This window comes from Chlorocebus sabaeus, chromosome 12, assembly GCF_047675955.1.
Source record: "Chlorocebus sabaeus isolate Y175 chromosome 12, mChlSab1.0.hap1, whole genome shotgun sequence".
NCBI classification, from domain to species: Eukaryota; Metazoa; Chordata; class Mammalia; order Primates; family Cercopithecidae; genus Chlorocebus; species Chlorocebus sabaeus.
In genome coordinates this window covers 81,258,134-81,276,070 of record NC_132915.1, presented here as the reverse complement: position 1 = coordinate 81,276,070, position 17,937 = coordinate 81,258,134, and the positions used below count along the sequence as shown (strand labels likewise).

Below are 17,937 nucleotides of genomic sequence, written 5' to 3'. Positions count from 1 at the left end.
TGTGTGTATCCAAGGGAGTAATCAATACACCTTCCTTTACAACTGAGAGCTGGGTTCAGCAACTCCAACAGTTCTCTGATTTCCAATTTTATCTCTAAATTCTAGTAAGGAGCAAAATCTTATAACTGGACATAACATGTAGAATAATAAGTGACTTACCAGAAAAAAAAAATTATCTGGGTACAATGGCACTCACCTGTAGTCCCAGCTACTCGGGAGGCCAAGGCAGGGGGATCACTTGAGCCCAGGAGTTTGAGGTTACAGTGAGCAGTGATTGCGCCACTGCACTCCAGCCTGACCCTGTCTTTAAAGAGAAAACCAAACCAACCAACCAAGCAACCAACCAAAGCAACCTTAGGTGGTGACGAGGCCAGGTTTAGAGGTATACAGACTTGGTTTCAAATTCTAACTTAAACTCGCTAGCTCTGTGGCCTTGATACAATGCATCCTTTGCAGAGCTTGTTCACTTTTCATAATATCGAGATGTTGATTTTTCCTACATCATATACTTTTACAGAGAGAATCTGTAAAATGCTTTGCATAATACTTTGGCATATGGTGAGCATTCAATAAATGATAGTTGTTGATATTAAAATTATTACTTCTATCATCTTAAAGTTAGCTTAATGTTCACCAACATATTCTTGTAATTATTATTTTTTTAAGATTTTATTTTTAAGGCAGTTTTAGGTTCACAACAAAATTGAGAGTTCTCATATACCCCGTGCCCCTACACATCCATAGCCTCCCCAGTTATCAACATCCCCCTCCAGAGTGGCACATTTTTTACAATAGATGAACCGATATTGTCACACCATAATTGCCCAAAGTCCATAGTTTGCCGTAGGGTTCACTCTTGGTGGTGTACAGTCTACGGATTTTAGAAAATTTATAATGACTTATACCCATTATTATAGTATGATACGGAGTATTTTCACTGTCTTAAAATTCTTCTGTGCTCCTCGTATTCATCCCTCTTCTTACCCCCAACTCCTGTCATCCACTGATCTTTTTACTGTCGCCATATTTTGCCTCTTCTAGAATATCATATAGTTGGAATCATACAGTATGTAGCCTTTTCAGATTGGCTTCTTTCACTGAGTAATATGCATTTAAGTTTCCCTCATGTCTTTTTTTTTTTTTTTTTTTTTCTGTTTGTTTAACCTTGACTTGAAACTCATCCCCCATGCCTTTTCTCAGGACTTAATAGCTAATTTATTTTGAGTGCTAAAGAATGTTCTACTGGCTGCACATACCATCGTTTATCCATTCACCTACTAAAGGACATCTTGGTTGTTTCAAAGTTTTGGGAATTAAGAAAAAAGCTGCTATTAACATCCTTGTGCATGTTTTTTTGTGTGGACATGTATTCAACTCCTTTGGGTAAACACCAATGGGCACAATTGCTGGATCATGTGGTAAGAGTATGTTTGACTTTGTAAAAAAGAAACTGCCAAACTGTCTTCCAACATGGCTGTCCCATTTGGATAAAAGTTTTAGAGTCAGTTTATTGTTATCTACAAAAGAACTTCCTATGATTTTGATTGGGATTGTATCAAATCTATAGCTCATGTTGGAAAGAGCTGATTTGTTTCTTCTTTTTTTTTTTTTTAATTATACTGTAATTTTTTGGAACACATGTGCAGAAAGTGCAGGTTTGTTACATAGGTATACATGTGCCATGGTGGTTTGCTGCACCCATCAACTTGTTATCTACATTAGGTATTTCTGCTAATGCTATCCCTCCACAACAGGCACCGGTGTGTGATGCTCCCCTCGCTGTGTCCATGTGTTCTCATTGTTCAACTCCCACTGACGAGTGAGAACATGCGGTGTTTGGTTTTCTGTTGCTGTGTTAGTTTGCTGAGAATGATGATTTCCAGCTTCATCCACGTCCCTGCAAAGGACACGAACTCATCCTTATTTATGGCTGCATAGTATTCCATGGTGTATATGTGCCACATTTTCTTTATCCAGTCTATCATTGGTGGGCATTTGAGTTGATTCCAAGTTTTTTGCTATTGTGAACAGTGCTGCAATAAACATAAGGGTGCATGTGTCTTTATAGTAGAATGATTTATAATCCTTTGGGTATATACCCAGTAATGGGATTGCTGAGTCAAGTGGTATTTCTGGTTCTAGATCCTTGAGGAATCTCCACCCTGTCTTCCACAATGGTTGAGCTAATTTACACTTGCATCAACAGAGTAAACGCGTTCCTATTTCTCCACATCCTCTCCAGCATCTGTTGTTTCCTGACTTTTTAATGATTGCCATTCTAACTGGCGTGAGATGGTATCTCATTGTGGTTTTGATTTGCATTTGCATTTCTCTGATGACCAGTGATGATGAGCATTTTTTCATATGTCTGTTGACTGCATAAATTTCTTCCTTTGAGAAGTGTCTGTTCATGTCCTTTGCCCACTTTTTGATGGGGTTGTTTGTTTATTTTTCTTGTAAATTTGTTTAAGTTCTTTGTAGATTCTGGATATTAGCCTTTGTCAGATGGATAGATTGCAAAAATTTTCTCCCATTCTATAGGTTACCTGTTCACTCTGGATAGTTTATTTTGCTGTGCAGAAGCTCTTTAGTTTAATTAGACCTCATTTGTCAATTTTGGCTTTTGTTGCCATTGCTTTTTATGTTTTAATCATGAAGTCTTTGCCAATGCCAATGTCCTGATTGGTATTGCCTAAGTTTTTGTCTAGGGTTTTTATGGTTTTAGGTCTTATGTTAAAGTCTTTAATGCATCTTGAGTTAATTTTTGTATAAGGTGTAAGGAAGGGGTCCAGTTTCAGTTTTCTGCATATGGCTAGCCAGTTTTCCCAACACCATTTATTAGATAGGGAATCCTTTCCCCATTGTTGTGTATGTCAGGTTTGTCAAAGATCAGATGGTTGTGGATGTGTGATGTTATTTCTGAGGCCTCTGTTCTGTTTCATTGGTCTATATATCTATTTTGGTATCAGTACCATGCTGTTTTGGTTACTGTAGCCTTGTAGTGTAGTTTGAAGTCAGGTAGCGTGATGCCTCCAGCTTTGTTATTTTTGCTTAGGATTGTCTTGGCTATGCAGGCTTTTTTTCAGTTCCATATGAAATTTAAAGTAGTTTTTTCTAATTCTCTGAAAAAAGTTAATGGTAGCTTGATGGGAATAGCATTGAATGTATAAATTACTTTGGGCCATATGGCCATTTTCATGTGATTGATTCTTCCTATCCACAAGCATGGAATGTTTTTCCATTTGTTTGTGTCCTCTCTTATTTTCTTGAGCAGTGGTTTGTAGTTCTCCTTGAAGAGGTCCTTTACATCCCTTGTAAGTTGTATTCCTAGGTATTTTTTTCTCTGTAGCAATTGTGAATGGGAGTTGACTCATGATTTGGCACTCTGTTTGTCTGTTATTGGTGTGTAGGAATGCTTGTGATTTCTGCACATTGATTTTGTATCCTGAGACTTTGCCAAAGTTGTTTATCAGCTTAAGGAGATTTGGGGCTGAGATGATGGGATTTTCTTAATATACGATCATGTTCTCTGCAAACAGAGACAATTTGAATTCCTCTCTTCCTGTTTGAATACCCTTTATTTCTTTCTCTTGCCTGATTGCCCTAGCCAGAACTTCCAACACTATGTTGAATAGGAGTGGTGAGAGAGGGCATCCCTGTCTTGTGCCAGTTTTCAAAGGGAATGCTTCCAGTTTTTGCCCATTCAGTATGATATTGGCTGTGGGTCTGTCATAACTAGGTCTTATTATTTTGAGATACGTTCCATCAATACCGAATTTATTGAGAGTTTTTAGCATGAAGGGCTGTTGAATTTTGTCAAAGGCCTTTTCTGCATCTATTGAGATGATCATGTGGTTTTTGTCATCGGTTCTGTTTATGTGATGGATTACGCTTGTTGATTTGCATATGTTAAACCAGCCTTGCATCCCAGGGATGAAGCCCACTTGATCGTGGTGGATGAGCTTTTTGATGTGCTGCTGGATTCGGTTTGCCAGTATTTTGTTGAGGATTTTCACATCGATGTTCATTAGGGATACTGGCCTGAAATTTTCTTTTTTGTTGTGTCTCTGCCAGGCTTTGGTATCAGGATGCTGCTGGCCTCATAAAATGAGTTAGGGAGGATTCCCTCTTTTTCTATTGTTTGGAATAGTTTCAGAAGGAATAGTACCAGCTCCTCTTTGTACCTCTGGTAGAATTCTGCTGTGAATATGTCTGGTCCTGGGCTTTTTTGGGTTGGTAGGCTATTAATTACTGCCTCATTTTCAGGACTCATTATTGGTCTATTCAGATATTTGACTTCTTCCTGGTTTAGTCTTGGGAGGGTTATGTGTCCAGGAATTTATCCATTTCTTCTAGATTTTCTAGTTTATTTGTGTAGAGTGTTTATAGTATTCTCTGATGGTAGTTTGTGTTTCTGTGGGATCGGTGGTGATATCCCCTTTATCATTTTTTATTGTGTCTATTTGATTCTTCTCTCTTTCTTGTTTATTAGTCTGGTTAGTGGTCTATCTATTTTGCTGATCTTTTCAAAAAACCTGCTCCTGGATTTATTGATTTTTTGAAGGTTTTTTTGTGTCTCTATCTCCTTCAGTTCTGCTCTGATCTTAGTTATTTCTTGTCTTCTGCTAGCTTTTGAATTTATTTGCTCTTGCTTCTCTAGTTCTTTTAATTGTGATGTTAGGGTGTCAATTTTAGATCTTTTCTGCTTTCTCTTGTGGGTATTTAGTGCTATAAATTTCCCTCTACACACTGCTTTGTATCTTAGAGATTCTGGTATGTTGTGTCTTCGTTCTCATTGGTTTCCTAGAACTTATTTATTTTTGCCTTAGTTTTGTTTTTTACCCAGTAGCCAATCAGAAGCAGGTTGTTCAGTTCCCGTGTAGTCGTGCAGCTTTGAGTGAGTTTCTTTATCCTGAGATCTAATTTGATTGCACTGTGGTCTGAGAGACTGTTTGTTATGATTTCTGTTCTTTTCCATTTGCTGAGGAGTGTTTTACTTCCAATTATGTGGTCAATTTTGGAATAAGTGCGACGTGGTGCTGAGAAAAATGTATATTCTGTTGATTTGGGGTGGAGAGTTCTGTAGATGTCTATTAGAGACATCTACATCTAGAGATTCTGTAGATGTCCGCTTGGTCCAGAGTTGAGTTCAAGTCCTGAATATCCTTGTGAATTTTCTGTCTCGTTAATCTGTCTAACATTGACAGTGGAGTGTTAAAGTCTCCCACTTTATTATTATTGTGTGGGAGTCTAAGTCTCTTTGTAGGTCTTTAAGAACTTGCTTTATGAATCTGGGTGCACCTGCATTGGGTGCATATATATTTAGGATAGTTAGCGCTTCTTGTTGCGTTGATCCTGTTACCATTATGTAATGCCTTTGTTTATGTTTTTTGATGTTTGTTGGTTTAAAGTCTGTTTTATCAGAGACTAGGATTGCAACCCTTCCTTTTTTTTTTTTTGCTTTCCATTTGCTTGCTAAATCTTACTTCATCCCTTTATTTTGAGCCTATGTATGTCTTTGGACATGAGATGGGTCTCCTGAATATAGCACACTGATGGGTCTTGACTCTTTATTCAATTTGCTAGGCTGTGTCTTTTAATTGGGCCATTTAGCCCATTTACATTTAAGGTTAATATTGTTATGTGTGAATTTGATCCTGTCATTATGATATTAACTGGTTATTTTGCTCGTTAGTTGATGCAGTTTCTTCCTAGCATCGATGGTCTTTACATTTTGGCATGTTTTTGCAATGGCTGGTACCGATTGTTCCTTTCCATGTTTAGTGCTTCCTTCAGGGTCTCTTGTTAAGGCAGGCCTGGTGGTGACAAAATCTCTAAGCATTTGCTTATCTGTAAGGATTGTATTTCTCCTTCACTGATGAAACTTAGTTTGGCTGGATATGAAATTCTGGGTTGAAAATTCTTTTCTTTAAGAATGTTGAATATCAGCCCCCACTCTCTTCTGGCTTGTAGAGTTTCTGCAGAGAGATCTACTGTTAGTCTGATGGGCTTCCTTTTGTGGGTAACCTGACCTTTGTCTCTGGCTGCGCTGAACAGTTTTTCCTTCTTTTCAACGTTGGAGAATCTGATGATTATGTGTCTTGGGTTTGCTCTTCTTTAGGAGTATCTTTGTGGTGTTCTCTGTATTTCCTGAATTTGAACGTTGGCCTATATTGCTAAGTTGAGGAAGTTCCTGGATAATATCCTGAAGAGTGTTTTCCAATTTGGTTCCATTCTCCCTGTCACTTTCAGGTACACCAATCAAACATAGGTTTGATCTTTTCACATAGTCCCGTATTTCTTGGAAGCTCTGTTTGTTCCTTTTCATTCTTTTTTCTCTAATCTTGTCTTCATGCTTTATTTCATTAAGGTGATCTTTAATCTCTGATATCCTTTCTTCTGCTTGATCGATTTGGCTATTGATACTTATGCACGATTCATGAAGTTCTCATGCTATATTTTTTAGCTTCATCAGGTCATTTATGCTCTTCTCTAAATTGGTTATTCTAGTTAGCAATTCCTCTAACTTTTTTTTCAAGGTTCTTAGCTTCCTTGCATTCGTTTAGAACATCCTCCTTTAGCTCAGAGAAGTTTGTTATTACCGATCTTCTGAAGCCTACTTCTGTCAGCTCGTCAAAGTCATTCTCCATCCAGCTTTGTTCCATTGCTGGCAAGGAGTTGTGATCCTTTGGAGGAGAAAAGGCATTCTGATTTTTGGAATTTTCAGCCTTTTTGCGCTGGTTTTTCCTCGTCTTTGTGGATTATCTACCTTTGGTCTTTGATGTTGGTGACCTACTGATGGAGTTTCTGTGAGGACATCCTTTTTGTTGTTGTTGATGCTGTTCCTTTCTGTTTGTTAGTTTTCCTTCTAACAGGTCCCTCTGCTGCAAGTCTGCTGGAGTTTGCTGGAGGTCCACTCCAGACCCCGTTTGCCTGGGTATCACCAGCAGAGGCTGCAGAACAGCAAAGGTTGCTGCCTGTTCCTTCCTCTGGAAGCTTTGTCCCAGAGGGGCACCCACCAGATGTCCAGAGCTCTCCTGTATGAGGTGTCTGTTGATCCCTGCTGGGATGTGCCTCCCAGTCAGGAGGCATGGGGATCAGGGACCCACTTGAGGAGGAAATCTGTCCCTTAGCAAAGCTCCAGTGCTGTGCTGGGAGATATGCTGCTCATTCAGAGCTGGCAGGCAGGAATGTTTAAGTCAGCTGAAGCTGCACCCACAGTCACCCCTTCCCCCAGGTGCTCCATCCCAGGGAGATGGGAGTTTTATCTATAAGACCCTGACTGGGGCTGCTGCCTTTCTTTCAGAGATGCCCTGCCGAGAGAGGAGGAATCTAGAGAGGCAGTCTGGCTACAGCAGCTTTATGAGCTGTGGTGGGCTCCGCCCAGTCTGAACTTCCTGGCGGCTTTGTTTACACTGTGAGGGGAAAACCACCTACTCAAGCCTCAGTAATGGTGGACGCCCCTCCCCCTATCAAGCTTGAGCGTCTCAGGTTGGCTTAAGACTACTGTGCTGGCAGTGAGAATTTCAAGCCAGTGGATCTTAGCTTGCTGGGCTCCATGGGGGTGAGATCTGCTGAGCTAGACCACTTGGCTCCCTGGCTTCAGCCCCTTTTCCAGGGGAGTGAACAGTTCTGTCTCACTGGTGTTCCAGGTGCCAGGTTCCAGGTTCCTGGGGTCTGAAAAAAAACTCCTGCAGCTAGGTTGGTGTCTGCCCAAACAGCCGCCCAGTTTTGTACTTGAAACCCAGGGCCCTGGTGGCGTAGGCACCCGAGGGAATCTCCTGGTCTGCAGGTTGCAAAGACTGGGAATAGTGCAGTATCCGGGCTGGAGTGCACCATTCCTCACAGTATGATCCCTCACAGCTTCCCTTGGCTAGCAGAGGGAGTTTCCCAGGCCCTTGTGCTTCACAGGTGAGGCAACGCCCCACCCTGTTCCAGCTCCCCTCCCTGGGCTGTACCCACTGTCTAGCCAGTCCCAGTGAGATGAGCCGGGTACCTCAGTTGGAAATACAGAAATCACCTGCCTTCTGGGTTGATGTCACTGGTTGCTACAGACCAGAGCTGTTCCTATCTGGCCATCTTGCCAGGCCCGTTTGGAAAGAGCTGATTTCTTGATGATCTTCTTTGATTTCATTTATCAGAGTTTTATAGTTTTCCTTATATAGATCATACACATATTTTGTTAGATTTATGCCCAAGTATATCCCTGTGGGGGAGGGATGCTAGTATAAACAATGTTGTGTTTTTAATTGCAAATTCCATTTCTTTTTTGCTTGTAAACAGGACAGCAATTGACTTTTGTTCATTAACCCTGTGTCCTGAAACCTTACTGGAATTGCTTATTGTTAGTTCCAGCAGTTTTTTGTTGATTCTTTCAGATTTTCTCCATAGACGGTCATCTCGTTGTCAATTTTCTTCTGAAATTCTTGTTGTCTCGTTATATGGTGGTGGGAGGGATTTGTCGTGAGTGCTGACATTTAGAAAAATAAAGTTTCAAGATTAATATTATTAAAACTTCAAGTCATTAGCTATCATGTTTCCTATGTTTTACAATCAAACAAGCCTATTGGATTTAGCCAGTTTCACTATTCCAAGCTCATGCTATTATGGGCTACTCTAGCCCATTATCCCCAAAATATAATCCTACTACTTAATTAGCTCTATTTTATATTTTTACATTATTCAATATAGTTGTTGTTCCTTCTTTTCCTAAGAAGGAAACAATTTGCTTATTCATATGGTAGGACCAAGTTCTTCTGAGGGTCTTCTTTCTGGACATTTGCCATCAGTGATCCAGAGTAAACGAGCTGTCATAAGAACACAGAAAATATGGAGGCTGCATGACTTGCAAAAAAATGTGGCAATAAGTGCATCTTCTCTCCACACATAATTTTTAAAAACCAAATTTTTACCAATGATTTGAGGGTAAATTGGAGACATTTTGCCCTTTTAACACTAAATGCTTCAGTCTGTATTTCCTAAGAACAAGAGCATTATCTTACATAACCATAGTACAGTGATCAAGATCAGGAAATTTGATACTCATAGAATATGAATATCTAATCCCCAGGCCATATTCAAATATTGTCGATTGTTCTAATAATGTCCTTTATAGCCCATTTTTTCCTGATTTAAGATTCAATGCTGGCCGGGCACGGTGGCTCACACCTGTAATCTCAGCACTTTGGGAGGCCGAGGCAAGTGGATCACCTGAGGTGAGGAGATCAAGACCATCCTGGCTAATACGGTGAAACCCTGTCTCTACTAAAAATACAAAAAATTAGCCGGGCGTGGTGGCGGGTGCCTGTAGTCCCAGCTACTCGGGAGGCTGAGGCAGGAGAATGGGGTAAACCTGGGAGGCGGAGCTTGCAGTGAGCTGAGATTGCGCCACTGAACTCCAGCCTGGGTGACTGAGCGAGGACTCTGTCTCAAAAAAAAAAAAAGAAAAGATTCAATGCTGGGGCATGCATCGTATTTAGTTGTCCTGTCTCTTTCAGGTATGGAACATTTTCTTGGTTTTTCTTTTTGTTTCCTGATTGTGACACTTTTTTTAAAAAATTAGGAGTTTTTAAATTTTATTATTTTTTCTTTTTTATTTCAGTAGGTCTTGGGGGAACAGGTAGTGTTTGGCTACATGGATAAGTTCTTTAGTGGTGATTTCTGAGATTTTGGTATACCCATCAGTACACTATCCCCAATATGTTGTCTTTTGTCCCCCAGTCCCCCATCCTTTCCCCCGAGCCCCCAGAGTCCATTGTGTCATTCTTATGCCTTTGCATCCTCATAGCCTAGCTCCCCTTTATGAGTGAGAACATAGGATGTTTGATTTACCATTCCCGAGTTACTTCACTTAGAATACTGATCTCCAATTCCATTCGAGTTGCTGCAAATGCCATTATTTTGTTCCTTTTTGTGACTGAGTAGTATTCCATGGTGTGTGTGTGTGTGTATATATATATATATATATATATCACATTTTCTTTATCCACTCATTGATTGTTGAGCATTTGGGCTGGTTCCATATTTTTGCAATTGTGAATTGTGCTGCTATAAACATATGTGTGCAAGTATCTTTTTTGTATGATGACTTTTCCTCTGGGTAGATACCCAGAAGTGGGATTGCTGGATAAAATGGTAGATCTACTTTTAGTTCTTTAAGGAATCTTCACACTCTTTTCCATAGTGGTTGTACTAGTTTACATTCCAACCTGCAGTGTAAAAATGTTTCCCTTTCATCCCATCCGTGCCAACATCTATTAGTTTTTGATTAAGGCCCTTCTTGCAGGAGTAAGGTGGTACTGCACTGTGGGTTTGATTTGCATTGCCCTGATAATTAGTGATGTTGAGCATTTTTTCATATTTATTGTGGCCATTTGTATATCATTTTTTGAGAATTGTCTGTACTTTTGGAAAGTATAGACTGATTATGTTGCATGATATCCCTACATTTAGGTTTGTCTGGTTTACACTCATGGTTAGATTCTGGTGATTTAATTTTGATGGGAGTACCGCAGAAGTGATAATGTGTTCTCAGTACCTCGTATCAGAATGCACATGGAGTCTATTTGTCCCAATATTGGTGATGTTAACATGATTATCTTTCAGGCCTCCCCACCGTAAAGTTATTATTTTATCTTTAAACTTACTAAGTAATTTGTGGTGAGATATTTTGACACCATGTAAATACCCTGTTCATCCAACTTTTACCTTCAACAACGACACTGCCTACATTAACCTAATACAACATTTTACCTATGGTAATCTATTGCCTACAAAACCCTTAACTGTGATTGATTATTTTCTAACATCATTCCTCTATATTTATAATTTTTGGCATCCTACTGTGAGGAAAAGCTTCCTATTTCTATTTATTTACATCATAATGAATACGTACATTTTTATATTATTCTATGAATTATGATCAATTATCATTTTTATTTTGATGCTTCAAATAATCTGTCCTAAATTTAGCAATGGGAGCTTCACCAAGTGGGTGTCTATGACCCTTTGCTATGTCTCTACCATTCTTTGCATATTTCTTATTTTCTTGTTCGATAAGATACACTAAGTTAATCTTGTTCTTTCCATATCCTAGCTCTGGTATTAGTCATTTTTCCAAGGAGCCATGTTTCCTGCTAGTTGAGAATGGTGTTTAGAAACTAATATCTGGGGCCGGGGATGGTGGCTCACGCCTGTAATCCCAGCACTTTGGGAGGCTGAGGTGGGTGGATTACTTGAGCTCAGGAGGTTGAGACGAGTCTGGCCAATGTGGTAGAGACCTGTCTCTACCAAAAATACAAAAATTAGCCCAGCGTGGTGGCACATGCCTGAGTCCCAGCTACTCAGAAGGTTGAGGCAGGAGAATCCCTTGAACCTGGGAGGTGGTGGTTGCAGTGAGCCAAGATCATGCTACTGCACTCAGCCAAGATCATGCTACTGCACTCCAGCCTGGGTGACACAGCCAGACCCTGTCTCAAAAACAAAACAAAGATCTAGGATGTGCCCATTACTACCGAGGTTTCATTGCTTTGCAATCCTCTCAGTATGGGTATACTGAATAACATTTCTGATCACTTGTTGGGGCAGTCAGTGATTTCTCTGCGGCTTTAAAAAGTAAATGTTCTTTCCCTAATTTCTGAAAACCAGGAATTAAATTCACAATTGCACAAAATGTATTTTAGGGACATCTTTTCTCTGTATTCTGTTAAGTATTCTACACTGAAATCATTCATAAAAAAAATCTTGACATAGCTAAGGATTGACAAGAAGAAAGCAAATAGAAAACTTTGTTTTCTGAGTTTTCCAAAGTATTTTGGAGGAACTGTGTGGTTCACTCTCTATTTGACTTTTTAAAAGTTTGATATAATTGGATCTTTGGGACAATATCCCTGAAGGATCTGAAGTTTCATACCTCTGTATATCTTAACTGCTGAACTCTAAATTGTTCAGGGACAACAGGTATTCCCCCAAAACAACAAATGATTTAAATTTGCCTAATATTTCAGTTGCTATCCTTTGATATTTTTAGTTATGGCAGCAAGAGTTAACAATTTGGAAAGAAATGAATTGCATTATTGTTTTCTACATAACATTTAACATTTTAAAAAGTGAATTAATTTATTATTTCTTGGACATAGTTAACTTTATGAAGAGCATCATAAAACAACATTTTATTTGAAGCTGGTGACAGGGAATTCAGATGGGAGGGCCAATTCTTCTTGGCTACTACTAAATACTTTTTAAATAACAGAAAATATCAGATCTCAGGTAACTGGGCTGATTTTTTCATTTAAAAACTTTTATGCTTGTTAGTCTTAACAGTGGCACAAAAATTAAGCTTCTTTGAAGTAATGCTTTATAATAATCTAATAATTTTTTATTATTAGAGAAATCTATTAAATCTAAAACTTGGCAGAGAAATTTGTAAGATGAAAGCAATGTTTAAGGACATTTGTATTTGAAAATACAAAAGACTCAGTGGAGAAAGAAAACGGTTGAAGGTTTATTAAAAGGCAATATGAGTGAAGAAGCAAGGTAAGTTTTCTGTAGTAATTTTTTGTTAGCAATGTGAAATGTAAGAAAAAAAATAACGCTTTGTTTCTGGCTGCCCTGCTAGAAACTAGTTTTGCCCTGCAGCGATCCCTCTGTGGGAATCTCATTGATCACAAGTGAAATTCTGGCGGTGCTAAAGTTAGTTTGCACAAGTTCACTGGTCATGGATATGATCATGACGGTGGTCAACGTTCTTCTCTTGCCAATTCCAGTGTTCCTATTTATAACTATATGCTCTGTAATCTTTTTTTTTTTTTTTGAGATGGAGTCTTGCTCTGTCGCCCAGGCTGTAGTGCAGTGGCATGATCTCCACTCACTGCAAGCTCTGCCTCCCAGATTGATGCCATTCTCCTGCCTCAGCCTCCCAAGTAGCTGGGACTACAGGTGCCCACCACCATGCCCGGCTAATTTTTTGTATTTTTAGTAGAGACGGGGTTTCACCGTGTTAGCCAGGATGGTCTTGATCTCCTGACCTTGTGATCCGCCCACCTCGGCCTCCCAAATTGCTGGCATTACAGGCGTGAGCCACCGCGCCCAGCCTGTAATCTTATTTTCAAAGAGATCTTATGGTAATCTTCCAAGGGAGTTTAGTTTCTGCATTTCCTGGATATATGGGTTTTCATGTATTGCCTGGCTATAATTTTTAGAGCTCTTCATACACTCACAAAGATATGGGGCTCAACAATGAATGAAATTGTACAGTGGATGTATTAGTATTAAATGTGTTAGTATTAAATTGTGTGACATAAGCTGGCTCTTAAATATAATCACAAATTAGTATCTACAATGCTTCGAGCATTGACTACATTGCCGTCCTTTTTGAAACCAGTGTACAGCCCCCCAGACTATTAGCTGGAAAGGGTAGGGTTCATTTAGACCCAGAGCCTCCACATATGAAGTTGGTTTAATTTTTGTTTCTTTTTTTTTGAGACAGAGTCTCACTGTCACTCAGGCTGGAGTGCAGTGGTGCACTCAGCTTACTACAACCTCTACCTCCCTATCTCAGCCTCAGCCTCCTGAGTAGCTGAGACCACAGACGTGTGCCACCACATCTGGCTAATTTTTGTATTTTTCATAGGATTTCACCATCATATTGCCCAGGCTGGTCTAACTCCTGAGCTCAAGCAATCCACCCGCCTCAGCCTCCCAAAGTGCTGGGATTACAGGCATGAGCCATTGTGCCTGGCCTAAAATTTATTTGTTTCTTTCAAGGTTCCTCCTCTTCTTTTAGTTAAGATCAATATTGCTTTTTATTGTACATTTGAGCTTTCTTTTCTCACTTATCTGCATTACTTTTCTGATTTGAGCTCAATAACTTCTTCAATGTACATTCATATTTTTCCTCATTCAGTCACTTTCAAATCTTTATTAAAGTCCTACTGCATGCTAAGGATAGGTTTAGGAGCTCAGATTCAAGTATTAAATATGTATATTCTTTTTTTCAAATTTGCTGTTTTCTAAATTTTGTTGTGGAAGGATCAACTTATATAGATGAAACCTGCTTCCCCCGCTTACATCAATAAACACACTATCCTGTGATTTCTTGTAGTAAAATTGCATTTATAATAATATGAAAATGTTTGAGAGTATTTCCTAACTTTATTCACACTTTATTCATTTCTTTATGTCTTCAGGTTAAATGAAGGGAATAATATTGGAATAAATATAGATGAAAGAAAGAAAATGGAAAGAGAAAACTTCACCATTTGGAGCATTTTTTTCTTGGAGGGATTTTCCCAGTACCCAAGGTTAGAGGTGGTTCTCTTCGTCTTCAGCCTTGTAATGTATGTGGCAACCCTCTTGGGCAACAGCACTCTTATTTTAATCACTATCCTAGATTCACGCCTTAAAACCCCTATGTACTTATTCCTCGGAAATCTCTCTTTCATGGATATTTGTTACACATCTGCCTCTATTCCTACTTTGCTGGTGAACTTGCTGTCATCTCAGAAAACCATTATCTTTTCTGGGTGTGCTGTACAGATGTATCTGTCCCTTGCCATGGGCTCCACAGAGTGTGTACTCCTGGCCGTGATGGCATATGACCGTTATGTGGCCATTTGCAACCCGCTGAGATACTCCATCATTATGAACAGGTGCGTCTGTGCACGGATGGCCACGGTCTCCTGGGTGACGGGTTGTCTGACTGCCCTGCTGGAAACCAGTTTAGCCCTGCAGATACCCCTCTGTGGGAATCTCATCGATCACTTCACGTGTGAAATTCTGGCGGTGCTAAAGTTAGCTTGTACAAGTTCACTGCTCGTGAACATGATCATGCTGGTGGTCAGCATTCTTCTCTTGCCAATTCCAATGCTTTTGATTTGCATCTCTTACATCTTCATCCTTTCCACTATTCTGAGAATCAGCTCAGCAGAGGGAAGAAACAAGGCTTTTTCTACCTGTGGCGCCCATTTGACTGTGGTGATCTTGTATTATGGGGCTGCCCTCTCTATGTACCTAAAGCCTTCTTCATCAAAGGCACAAAAAATAGACAAAATCATCTCGTTGCTTTATGGAGTGCTTACCCCTATGTTGAACCCCATAATTTACAGTTTAAGAAACAAGGAAGTCAAAGATGCTATGAAGAAACTGCTGGGCAAAATACCATTGCGTCAAACACACGAACATCTCTGATTGGGTCCCTATGGTTTTACCAGAGATGTGCCCCTGGCAGAGCTCACCAGAGAAATTCTAGACAACATACAACCTCTTAGAACTCTGATCGGATCTTACCTCTATATAATTTCATAGTTATGAGATGCATACACAGAGTGATTGCCTATTAACAACAGTAGATTCCAATTTGCATTTGTTAATATTTCCTTTTTGTGTTTTGCGGTTGTGAGGTTTTGAGTTACAGAGTCATAGAATACTTGCTCCAGAAGAAATCTTGTGTATCTTCTGTGCTTTAACCCTTTCTCAAATGAGGTGGGAGCATACAGAAACAAATAAAGACTGGCCTTGATTGTGCAAGTGAGAAAACAGAATTTAAAAATATAAAAGACTAGCTCAACATCACACAACTGTAGAACTGGGACTATGACATCCTTCCAATTTCTTGGCCAGAGCTTGTTCTACCACATGGTGGTAGCTCTCTAATTACCCTTCATTATTCCAGACTCCTCATTAAAACTCTGTATCTCCCTGAGTAAGGCATTCAATGATGCCTACTTGATTTTTCCACTTGCCAGCCTTGCTTTTCTAAGCACATAAATACTTGTGCAAATTGCATCTGCTTTTATGCCAGTATACTACTCATATACTAATTAAGTCTTTTTCATTCATGTTTTTCTTTTTTCTTCGTTGGATGATTGACTTCACAGGGACAAGTATTCCTGTTATTTTGTACCTTTTCTGTTTACAGCAGTCATTCAGTAAATTAACACATTTATCAGCTTTACACCAGTAACTTTGAGAAGAAAGTACCACTTGGGAAATTACAAAGAAGAAACAAGGGCAATGAGGTATATTGCTTTATAAATGCTTAAACATTATAGAGACAATATTTATATTAGTTGTTTTAAATCTTTTATTTGCGTACAAATATTGCTTGTTAAAAATGCCTTCACTCCCAGATATTCTGAGTCAGTGACTCTAGGGTGGTTCCTCAATAATCTGTAGTTATAGGTGGAGCCCCAAGAAATTCTGATATAGATTGTGTGGTGACCATATGGGAGACGTTATTTCCAGCAAAAATTTATCTTTCAAAAAGAAAAGTAGGGTTAGTTCTTGTTTCTCTCTTTTTCCTTTTTTATTTGATTTTTTCCTTCATTCTTTCTGCCTCCATGTGTACCTTCTCACTTGTCTATCTCTACTTCTAGAGTAGAGAAGGGAAGAGGGTTTTGACTGGAGGAATGTAAACTCACTGGACAAATTAAAAATATAAAATACTTTAAAAGTTTTAGCATTAGATGTTGACTTTTGGATTACTTAACTCTAGCATTAGGAGAAATACCTAATGTAGATGACAGGTTGATGGGTGCAGCAAACCACCATGGCACGTGTATACCTAGGTAACAAACCAGCATGTTCTGCACATGTATCCCAGAACTTAAAGTATAATAAAAAAAAAATAAATAAATACATTTAGGACTTCTGTTACATGTCCCTAGATGTGTAACCCATATCTAAAGAAACTCATAGCAAAATTCTGGAGAGGAAGCAATGAAATTAATTTTTTTTTTTTTTTTTTTTTTTTGAGATGGGGTCTCACTCTGTCACCCAGGCTGGAGTGCAGTGGCACAATCTCAGTTCATTGGAACCTCTGCCTCTCAGGTTCAAGTGATTCTCCTGCCTCAGACTCCCAAGTTGCTGGGATTACAGACATATGCTGCTATGCCTGGCTAATTTTTTGTATTTTTTGTAGAGGCAGGGTTTCACCATGTTGACCAGGCTGGTCTCAAACTCCTGACCTCAAGTGATCTGCCCATCTCGGCTTCCCAAAATGCTGGGATTACAGGTGTAAGCCAATGCGCCCGACCAACAACAGGACAAATTTGATGCCAGATATTGCTGCCAAGAGACATTTGATAGTAGAAAATGGAATTATGCCCCCAGTAATGGTTTTGGAATGGTAAGGGAAAGCCGACAGGGAATCATTTATCCTAGAAGTAACTATGTTTCTTCCTAGATACCTCAATCTTCCCAATGCAATGGGCACAATCATTGCCTGGCAATTTTAGTGTTACGTTGCATTGTAATTTTATAGTAGGCTTTTATTCGAGCAGAGCTAAATTTTGTTATAATAGAAGTGAATTGTCTGCTTTCTGGAATTTGTTATGTGTGGTTCTAAATATAAACAGAAATAGCTAGAGCTATAGAAATAGTTGGAAGATTTACTTCAAAGAGGGAACTATGAGAGACCTTGGAGACAGAGACTGAACACCCTCTGTAGTCAGTCTATCAGCTTTGACATAAGGAACTGAGCAGATTGGCATGGAACCAAGTGTTTTAGAATGGGATATAGACCAGAATGGGACAACAAAACAGATGAGAAATAACCCAGATGTCAGAAGATGACCCAGAACAGAACCTGGGTGGGTATCTCCTTGCACCAGATCTTGGTTAAGAGAATAGTAGTTAAAGCCATATGTTCCATAACATTGTTGTGCACAACTATATATATTATATATGCATAATAAATGTGCTTTATATATAATATGCAATACTAAAGTTAATTATTGGTAAAACAGTGCATTCTTTTCTTTGGATCGCAATCAACACTAATTTCAATTGTTACTTTTATAGAGCCTCAGGTAAGGGATCCTTTTGAGGTACTGTTAAAGAGGAATATATTTGACAGAGAAGGTAGAACTACCTCTGATGGAGAACCAATTCTCGCATGAAGGATTATGTGACTAGATTTATGCTTTAGAAAAATCCATT

The 17,937-nt window shown here is 39.2% G+C and overlaps 1 protein-coding gene across 1 annotated transcript; it reads left to right on the top strand.

Moving 5' to 3' along the window:
- The first annotated feature begins 12,137 nt into the window (after positions 1–12,137).
- Positions 12,138–15,440, top strand: OR2K2 (olfactory receptor family 2 subfamily K member 2). Its single transcript, XM_007968437.3, has 2 exons — positions 12,138–12,267; positions 14,187–15,440. The coding sequence occupies exon 2, from the start codon at positions 14,236–14,238 to the stop codon at positions 15,184–15,186; it is 951 nt and encodes a 316-aa protein (XP_007966628.2). The 5' UTR covers positions 12,138–12,267; positions 14,187–14,235; the 3' UTR covers positions 15,187–15,440.
- The last annotated feature ends 2,497 nt before the right edge of the window (positions 15,441–17,937 follow it).